General features: G+C 41.5%; 1 protein-coding gene across 1 annotated transcript in view; it reads right to left on the bottom strand.

The window, feature by feature from the left end:
* Positions 1-3,693: 3,693 nt before the first annotated feature.
* shisa8b (shisa family member 8b) overlaps positions 3,694-10,453 on the bottom strand; it is a 48,025-nt gene continuing 41,265 nt past the window's right edge. The window contains exon 5 of the mRNA XM_080872347.1: positions 3,694-6,035. Within this exon, the coding sequence (XP_080728473.1) occupies positions 5,488-6,035 (548 nt within the window). The 3' untranslated portion in view covers positions 3,694-5,487. The remainder of the gene's footprint in view (positions 6,036-10,453) is intronic.

Below are 10,453 nucleotides of genomic sequence, written 5' to 3'. Positions count from 1 at the left end.
CTCCAATACACTCTGACTTCATCTGTATCTATTATATTTTATTACTTGCAGTAACTGAGGGAGCCAAAGTGGTGTAAACTCAGCAGTCTTTACCCAGCAAAAAATAATTCTTCCAGTTTTAAACATGCGGACAAATGTTCCAAAGCACATCTAGTTCCTTCTCACCACTTCTGGCCATATAGACCTCACCAGTGGCTTAGACAGAGGTACTGCAGTTCGTTTGTGTCACTGTGTTTTGCCACTTATGTGAAAAGGCCTGTCTATTGCCCAACTCTGCCAACAAAAAGTCAAATATTCTGTTAAAACCTGACAGCAGTAATACTACTACTAATAATAAATACTCTCTGTTCATACAGCCCTTATATAAATAAAATATATAGGAAATCCAATAAATAAAAATATTTACACAATAGTCATAAATCAAATCAAAATGATTCCCAGATGGTGGTTGCACTACATAAAACAAAAATCAACAAAAGGCGGAGTAATAATGTACAAAATGTGTCAAGAATTTATCACAAAGACGTGAAAAAGCGGTTTGTTTCATCAAGACTAGAAGATCAGGTGGAGAAAAATGCAGTTTTCCATACCACGGGGGAAAAGCAAACAAACATTGGAAGCACTTGTTCACTGCAAAGAACTAAACTGCTATTGTTTAAGGGGAAAAAAGCAGCAGCTCTCAACATTTTAAACCCACAACACCGACCGTTTGGAGGGGAAACGGATGCCTGCCCAGGACACTGCGCTGTTGAAGAGGGGAATCGCATAATTACAAATGTGTCCTTCTTGTGTTTACATACAAGGGAATGAAGACAAGAGAGGGTGCGGTGAAAGAGTTGCCTGTTTTTTTTTTGTTTTCTTGACACAGCAGGAGCCACAGAGCTCTAAATGCCATTCACTTAATGTGACATCATTGTGAATGATGCAGGTGTTTGTCTCGCTGATCTCTGCTGCTCCTATTAGATTTGGGTTTACTTCAGTTTCCTTCTGCAGTCCGAAGACATGCATGTTAACGGGTGATGTCAGTGTGCGGGCAGTAGGTGTGACTATACCCTCCTGCAAGCAGAGGAAAAAAGTATCTTCCAGTTTAACGTTTTCACCCAAACACATGAGATATCATCGGAAAGGCCAGGATATCTTCTATTGAGCACATCATGACTTATTAAGTTAGCTCAAATAAGTAAAAAGATATAGACCAAAAACAAATGTCCATTACAGGAGACATAAATGAACAGGCTGGATCTCAGGAGGATATGACAGGTTAAGCGATTTGAAGTGCTTAGAGTAGGTGAATGTGGCTCGAGCCTTCATAAATACCAGGTTAGACTTGCACTTAGCTTATGTACCAGACTGAGTATTAGAAACAGTGTTAAATGAGACCTGCGGTGTGTTTTTTATTATTTTCTGTCACTCATGTACTGTTACAGTGGTGGCTACTTATGTTAAACATGTCTCTGTTAGGGTCATTTCAGGCACATAGCTCCAGCTATGGATAAAGAAGCTCAACCTTCTGTTTGCAAGGGGCAACCAATCAGAACAAAGTTGGGAGGATGGGTTAAAGGGAGAGGCGTTAGAACAGTGGATCAAGGGGCTGCACTAAGGCTCATTATAAAACATGTGAGGATTGCTTCAAGCTATGGGTTGCTGTGGGATTAAGTCCAAAATTAAAATATGATACTAGATCCCCATTAATGACAGATTTTGGCTGACAAAAGACACCAAATATACATTTACTGTACTTTTACCTATTATCAAAACTTCTGACATTTCTCCACATGGTTCAAATGAACAGTTTAAAACCCCTGTTACGAATGCCTCCATGACAGCAGCTGACAACAGTGCTAGTCACAGATTATCAAATCCCTTTAAAATTGAAAATTTTCAAAGTTGCTGCTTTTCATGCTCATTTCTCCAGGGATAAATGATAACTTCTGTAAGCCTGGTGGCAAGATTTTAAACCTCGTGTATTTTGTTTTATTAAGAAGTTCAGGTGGAATATGAATAGGTCCATATGGAGAGATGAACCAAAAATGAATTATGATGCAAATGTCCAGCTTAACAGAACATTTTGGTGTCTTAAAAGAATTCAAGCTTGTTCCATCAGGCAGCTGTTCCAGTGGAAAACAACTCCAAAACTTAGCAGACAGACAAATATAGGTGAGAGGAGAGAAAGTGTTAAACTTTAATTTGGGTAGAGACCAAAATAAAATGTTCCTCTCGATCATTTGGAAGAGTTGTTAAAATTTTGGTCTGCTCAAAAGGGCAGAATAGGTCAGATTGTTTTGTTCACCTGTCTTCTTATGACATATTGTTAAGGACTCATATACGGACCCTTCATTTAGGAAAATATTAACCATATAACATTCTTATTGTTTAGTATCTTGATTTCATGTTTAAAATACCGTACTGCAGAATTGCATTTGACCAACAGTGCATCTATGTGTTGCTGTAGAGCTATATTTGGTCTTTATTTAGCAGCTGTGTTGTTTTGCATGCGTTGCCCAATGTCTTGACTCAATTTAACCTACAGCAACCTTTTTTCCTGCCTCTTAATTCAGCTGCTACATAATCAAAGGAAAGTTCCCCCCTCAGCTCTTTCGGCACAAATTCAATTCACGAACCTCACGGAACCATTTCTGGACACATGTGTCGTACATTGTACATCTCCTGAGGGTGTTCCAGCTGTACATCTTCACCAACAAGTGCAGTGGAAGCAATGCAAAAACTGTTGAATGTTTAAATCAACAGCTGCAACTCTGCACAGTGTCCTTTGCTGTCCGGGGTTCAGAGATGAAATGAGAAATGTCTAACGCTCCAGGGCTGGAAACGCCTCAGAAAACTTTCCCGCAATGGCGCCTGTAGGTTAGAAATTACATACAGGCATCTGCACACTCTGAATTATGCCTCAGACAGTTCAATAGTAGGAGACCAGATCCACACTGACTCCTTCCCCCAAGGAAGGAAAACATGCAGCAGTGTGTGTTTGTTTTTTATTTTCCTGTTCTCTTTCCTCCTTTTCTCTCCTTTCTAAAGAGTTTGAGCCTCTGGCTCTTACGCTCTTCCTCTCTTTCCTTCTCTTCTTTTCTCTAGCTAGGATGGAGGCTGATGGGACCTGACATGATGGTGCCATTGTCCTCACCGTCAGTTAATGTGACCCACGGGGATGCTGTCCCCGTATGCTTGGCCTGATGGCGAAGAATGCAAAGCGCTTCATCTCAGAAAATTGGTGGGAGAAAAAGGGACAAGGAGAAAACAGCTGTGCATGGAGGTAGACTGAGAGCTGCAAAATAGAAGAGGTGTTTTTACAAGATAGACAGGAGGTAACTTGATGCACACAAAAGCTTGTGGGGCCTGAAAATTACCTGAACTTTTACCTCGACGATTGCACTGAATGGTTGATGATATCTATATAGATCACAATGAGAAAACTCTTAAACTAGGCCAGCTCCAATTGGCTCACCATCAAAAGAACTTATTTTTAATTCATTTGTACACCAGCCCAAGTTGGGTTTTTTTTTTAAACATGAACGCCAATGATTAACTCTCTTTTAAGAGCCAACCTCAAGTGGCCATTTGAGGAACTGCAGTTTCCAAAACTTCCTCATGGGCTTCATTATTAATGCTGCGTTCCATTTGCCTCAGATGTCAGAGTTATTAGAGATCTCCCGAGTAGAGCACGTCCCTGTAGTAAATTAAGAAAAGCTATAAAAGCAAAAGCAAGCAAGAGGCAGAGCTATTCATGTATCATTAGCATTAGCATTAGCATCATAATATAGATTTTATACATTTACATGCTCTGAAACCATCTTGGATTATGAAGTTGAGGTTGGTGATGCTATTCCATCTTTCTAAGGTGGAAATTTAACTTGGGTGGGTGAAAATTCCAATTATGAACTCCTAAATTCCAACTTTTGACTTCAAATGGAACACACCATTAGCCACAGAGATTTTATACATTTGTTTAATCCAGATAAATACTTTAGTGTAGATGAAAAACATCAGTTTGATAATTTCCCAGCAAGAAATTGTTGTTATTGCTAAACTAGGCTAACTGTCTGCGTTAGTGTGCTTCATACCTGTGCTTCTCAGGAGAAGGAGCAAGGTGCAGTAGCTAGCACTGTCACCTCAAAGTAAAACAGCTCTTGGGTTTCTTTTGATAACATTAATTTCAAAAAAGTTTTCAAACTATTATCATTTACAATGAGTTCCTTTAAAGTGGAGGAGGTAGTGAGTAGGAGAACACAGACAGAGTTCCCATTAAATGACATGAACAGTTCCAATGTTCCTGAGGTCTAACATTTGCAGGTGAATGACAAAAAAAAGAGTACACAGAAAGCTACATTTGAGTCAAAATAGCTGCATGCTAGCTGTGACTATTTCTTTGGAATGGAATTAGATTTTTTTTTTCTAGCTAAATTGGTAGCCACATGTACTGATCACCTGCTTCACCTGTGCTCAGGTAGAATTATTTTGAATAATACAAACTGACTGTTTCTTTTTGCCTAATTTGACTCGAAGTATCAAGCCCTCCCCTCTAGAGTGGCCGGCAGTAGTATTTTGTTGTTCTTTTGTTCTGCCCATGTTTCTATATTACGGAGCCCCGCAAGGGACATGGGAGAAAAAATTAAGATGAACTTTTGCAAGATCTCGCAAAAGTGTATCTTTTGTGACCCAACCTTCCCCAGAATTCATAGCATGGCCCAGCCAATTCGTTTCCAACAATGGCGACAGCTAGTTAGTTTTAATATTACTCTTTCTGGGTCACAAAATAAACTTTTAAGATATTTTTAGGCGTGAATGTAGCTGTGTAAACTTCAAATATCTGCCCGGTTTATCAAGAGATCACATATTTGCAAAAGTGCTCCGGCGTTTTCGGAGACGTCTGTTACCCACCAGCTCGACGCTAACGGGAGGTTGAGGTCCACTACAGCCGGGGGGAACACCGCACTCCCGGCGCATCGTGCCCCGACCTCCCGGTTGGCTTCGAGCTGGCGGCCTCTGAAGGATGCGGCTAAAACATTTGCGAGATCTCGCAAATGTTCATCTTTATTTTTTGTGTCCCTTGCGGGGCTCCGTACCATATGGCCTGTACAACCGCAATTGAAGCACACTGTAGTGGAAAATCTTTAGTAGTTGGACATTTTTATAGCTTTGCAGCCTATTGAAGCCTGAGAGTGGATTTGAGATATCCTTGGGTGAAATCTAAACATTTATTATACGAGACATTTGGTCAAGTGCGGTAATAACCTTTACCAGCACAGTCCATTTTCTACAAAGTGGTGGTTCTGCACTGTTTTCCTCCTGAACCTGACTGTTTCCTCTTATGAAAACACCCCTTTTCATTTTTTCGTGTCTTAAAAAAACTCCTTGTTTAATTAACCACATGTTGGACGAGCTGTCCCAAACTCTGGCCCTTTTGTCTTACGCCAAAGCGTTTTCGTTTTTGTGTTAAACATGGTGGAAGGCCGCACTCTGAGTTGCTGCCGCTCAGACAGTCACCTCATTTGCACTGTGGGTGGAGTAGCTCTTCTGTCTGGTGTGGTGGTAATAAGTGGGTTGAGATGGATGTTGCCCCTGGACATGTGGCCCCTGTCCTGCTCCCCCTCCAGTTCCTCCATACATCCCTCCATAGGGTTGAGTATAGAGATCTGGGACATTCTCTGTGCTCTGCTGCCTCCGGGTTGAGTAGTTGTGTCTCCGGGTGGAGCTGTGCAGAGAGGTGGAAGCATGCGCTGGGGCGGAGGTCTGCCTGTGGACATGGCGGGCGTTTGGCTCCCATGCTTTGAAGGCCGAGTTGGAGAGAAACGGGTGTGTGGTTGTCTTAGAGAGGCGTGATTGCTCGAGGTGGCTGGGGGGGATGGAGATTGAAAGAGGGGAGTGGATGTCGTGGTGTGCTGGCAGGGGTTGGTGATGGATGTATGATTTCTCTTTAGGTGGAATGGGCACAGGCTGGAAGGCAGGCGGGGCTACAGGCTGGTAGTGGGAGAAATCCATGAGAGGGAAGCTCTTGTAGTAGCTCCGAGATGCAGTTTCAGCTGCAGAGAGACAGGGTGGAGACAGTCTGTGAGACAAAGACAACCATCGCCGTAAAACCTTTAAATACCCGAGAAGTCTCCCCACCCTCCAGGCTTTCAGTTTGATGAGCATCGAGAAAGATTGGAGCTTTAGCCCAACATTAATCTTGTCGAATCTGTTTTTTATTTTCAGACAGATGTGACCATGAACAAAGGTCTAGTTCTATTTTTAAACTTACGGTTTTCTGTTGTAGTAATACACTTCTCCACCACCGTGCTTGACAAGGTTTGGCTGATGTTTGGCTGATATGCTGTGCTAGGTTGTCACTAATCATGGCGCTGTGCATTTTGCCCAAGTATTTCCAGTTTAGTCTTGTCTGTCCAAAGGACACTGTTCCAGACGTCTTGTGGTTTGTTTAGACGCAACTTGGCAAACCTAAGTCGTGCTGCTTTGTTCTGTGTAGAGACAAGAGGCTTAGTTTCTGACCAAACAAGCCATGCTTGTTCAGTTTTTTTCTAATTGGATTACTAAATTGATGCAGGGCATGAGGGATACTATATTAACACACACCTGAATGCTCAAGACCAGCACCTGGCTGCTTCTGACCCTCTTAATTTCTATGGAAGCAGTGAGGTTGTATTAATTTTTTTCCTTCCAGTCATTTTCACATGACTGTTAGTGTTGTTATTTTCTATAAACTGTTCAGCATAAACTGTTCAGACTGCTTCCATCAGGCAGGAGGTTCTGCAGTATCCAGTCCCGAACCAGCAGACTGAGAGACAGCTTTTTCCATCAGGCCATCAGACTGCTGAACACTTCGTAGACACCTCACCGTCACTTACCAGAACTTCAACATTATGCACTCCATACTGTACATAAATGCCACTTGTTTTGCGCAATATCCAACTGCTGACCTCTGTATATCCTTTTTGCATCTGCTGCACCAGTGTACCTGCACATGCAATGTGACAATAAAAGTAGTAAATGACCTTTCCTCAAATCTTAGTCTTTATAGAATTTGTCCCAAATTTAAAGTTGCCAAAGAGGAAAAAATAAGCACAAATGGCTATTATTACTCTACTCTTTTTAATTCTATTTTATTCCTTTAACCAATGGCAACGTGTGTGTAGACTGTGGGATTTATGTACCAAATATGGGTACACTCATTCATAGTGTTAATAAATATAGCTTTCTGCTCACTTCTTGCTCTGTCACAGTGCAGTGTTACAGTAGAAGTTAAAAAGTTGGGTCGGTAGCACAAACATGCTATATTTGGCCTCTTTAAACTTGTTTACACTTTGAAATCATTTTCAATTTATCACAGTCTGATGCAGTTCTGAGTCACATGCAGAAGCAGGCTAAGAAATTAACTGTCAATTCACAAACACATGATCTGTCATCATAGGAGGAGGGCTCAAGTCTGAATCACGGTTAATCCATGATGCATTTCTGGCCTCCTGGCTCCAAACTGTCAGCAATGTCACTATTGTTTGAATATATCAGAAAGCTTTTATGCAACTCCTGTAGGCAGAATTGAAAAAAATGATCTCCTCACAAATGGACCGTGTTAGCATGAAAATGCCCTTTTTTATATGCGTAAAAGTTTTTAAAAAGTACATTTAAAGGAGCGGAAAGGAGGGAGTCAGAGGAAGGTGAAGAGAGGATCTGAAAAAGATCAAAGGGCAGGCTGGTTGTTTATGTATTTCCAACTGACATGCCCTTGAGGTGAGTGAATATTAGTGGTGTTAATCTTCTCTTGAGATACTGGAGGGCAGGAGGAGCAGGAGAAACTGAAGAGTGCAATGGAGATGTTGGAGGTAAAGGTATGTGTGTCAGGAAGAGGGGACACAGCGATGGAGGTTTATAAATACCCTCGCCCTGAGTCTGACTCTGCTTGTGCATGTGTGTGCGCGTGTCATCAGCACACACTGCATAAACTAAACACTGAGGTTATCGCCGCTAGCTTCCTGGTTACATGAACAGTAACCTTGTCTCTGAGTGTGCTTTCATTGTTTTTGCTGGAAAATCAGAGTACACCGACAAAGGTTGCTTCTGCTCTTTTCAAAAGCAAATGTATTTAATCTCAACAATGTCATTTTATTTTATTATTTCATCGAAAAGCATAAAAAAACTTTGAGAACAAGTGAACTCCTATCATGATTCAGTCTGATAGTTTGTTGAGCAGATGGTAACAGTTTCCTGCTTCTGTAATGGAAAACAAGCACAAGTAAAAATGTAACTACATTTGCCTTTAATCTTAACTGCGAATGTTAGCATATCCTGGCAACTAGCTTCAGAGCCAGCTGAGGCATAAGGAGACTAAGGTGCCGCTTGGGGGCCTTATACCAGGAGGGGCCTCCAAGAGCACACGAGACAGGTGACAAATACATGTTTTGTGCTTGTGATATATCAGTAGTTATCATAGAAGAGAGAGCAAGTTATTTAGATAAATGCGTTAACAGACTTAGTCAGCCACTATAAAGGTTGTGCTACATGCATAAGTAACAAATGAACAAGCATGTACAACAAGCATATAACGGCCCTAAAATAAATACGGCCCTGTCCCAACTTCTTTGAGAACTGTTGCTGTCATTAAATTCTAAAATGTGCTAATATTTATCTTAAAATGACATATTTTCTCAGTTTAAAAATTGTAATGTTTGATGTCTTCTACTATGAATAAATGTGGTCTCTGTTTTGCCTTCAGAACAGCCTGAATTCTTTATGTCATAGATTCAACAAGGTGCTGAAAACATTGTTCAGAGGTTTTGGTCTGGTGATAGTACCACCATACAGTTCATGTTCCACTGCATCCCTAATCTGGTGGCTATGGAGGCCATTTGTGAGCTTACTGTCATGTTCAAGAGACCATTTGAAATGACTTGAGCTTTGTGACATCATGTGTTATCCTATTGGAAGCAGCCATGAGAAGATGGACACTCTGCGGTCATTAAGGGATGGAGTAGTCAGCAACAATACTCGGATAGGCTTTCATGTTTTAATGATGCGAAGATTAAGCACCATGGTATCACCCACACAATTTGCAGCCAGCAGAAGTTTGAACTGCTGAAATAAGGCAGGATGGATCCATCCTTTGATGTTGTTTCTAAAAAATTCTGACAGTACCATTCAAATGTTGCTGCAGAACGCAATTGCTTTGAAGATGAGGAGCAGGTCTGCAACCATTTGCGGTCTTCAAAGTGACTTTGGTGTCAAAATGGTGATAGAAAAGCAATAAGTCAGAGTCAGTCTGCTATGAGTTTCTGATTAAATGGGGTCAAGTGGGCGATTATGTCCAATTTATTTTTCTGAAAATGGTGCGATTAACTGTGATTAACTTAGATCAGAGAAAAATCACATTCAGTTACTTGCATTCAGAGTCCAGCAATAACTTCACAGATCTGAGGTTCCAACACAGCTAGTGTTGTAGTTGCTGCGGCACGGCAATTTAACTGCAGATGATATAGGAACTCAGCAACCTTGCTTTTATGTAGGAATAGAACAATAACCAGATGGCAGCTAGAATTCAGCTGCAGTTTTGTAATCAGAGATTTGCAGATGTGGAAAAAAGTGAGGTAAGGTGGTGCAACTAAAAAAAAGAGTCTATCATTAAAGCACTGTGTTCTTAGTCTGATATGAAGGAATCTATTGGATGAGAATATCTCATTTTTTAACTGAAAACATTTTGTGCAAGTCTTGGTAACCAGGGATCAGTCCGCCAGGACCTCTGCTCCTGGCCGCTGCCCGGCTCACAATGCAGCCGACCCCTACGGTGCCTCCTGCGGGTGGTGGGCCTGCAGGAAGATGGGCCGATGTCCCTTTTTCGGGCTGTGCCCGGCAAGGCCCCATGGACTGAGGCCCAGCCACCAGACGCTCTGCAAACAGTCTTAGTTGATTAATGTGCCCATTTGTGATACTGAAAACTATTTTGACTCACAGGGAGGTAGTACACTTTAGCTTCAGACTACTTTCAACCTATCTTTTACAAATATAGGCTTCAGATTTTACCTGTTTTGATTTTGTATTTGAGGTCAATATAAAATTTAGACATTATACAGTAAGTTAAGAAACTGTATGTGCGCTATATTGCCAAAGTATTCACTTGTCTGCCTTAACACGCATATGAATTTGAGTGACATTCCATTCGTAATCCATAGGGTTTAATATGATGTATGCACACTCTTTGCAGCTACAACAGCTGCAACTCTTCTGGGAATGTTTCCAGCAAGGTTTAGCAGTGTGTTTATGGGAATTTTTGATCATTCATCCAGAAACACATTTGTACGATGAGAAACTGATGTCGGACGAGAAGGTCTGGCTTGCAGTCTCCGCTCTAATTCATCCCAAAGGTGTTCTGTCTTGGTATGCTGACCCGAGCCTAACTCGTCCAAAATGTCTTTCCTCCTGAAAACCCCACACCGTAATCCCTCCTCCACCA

The sequence above is a fragment of the Rhamphochromis sp. 'chilingali' genome (assembly GCF_963969265.1).
Source record: "Rhamphochromis sp. 'chilingali' genome assembly, chromosome: 22".
Taxonomy (NCBI): domain Eukaryota; kingdom Metazoa; phylum Chordata; class Actinopteri; order Cichliformes; family Cichlidae; genus Rhamphochromis; species Rhamphochromis sp. 'chilingali'.
This window is presented reverse-complemented; position numbering and strand designations above follow the sequence as displayed.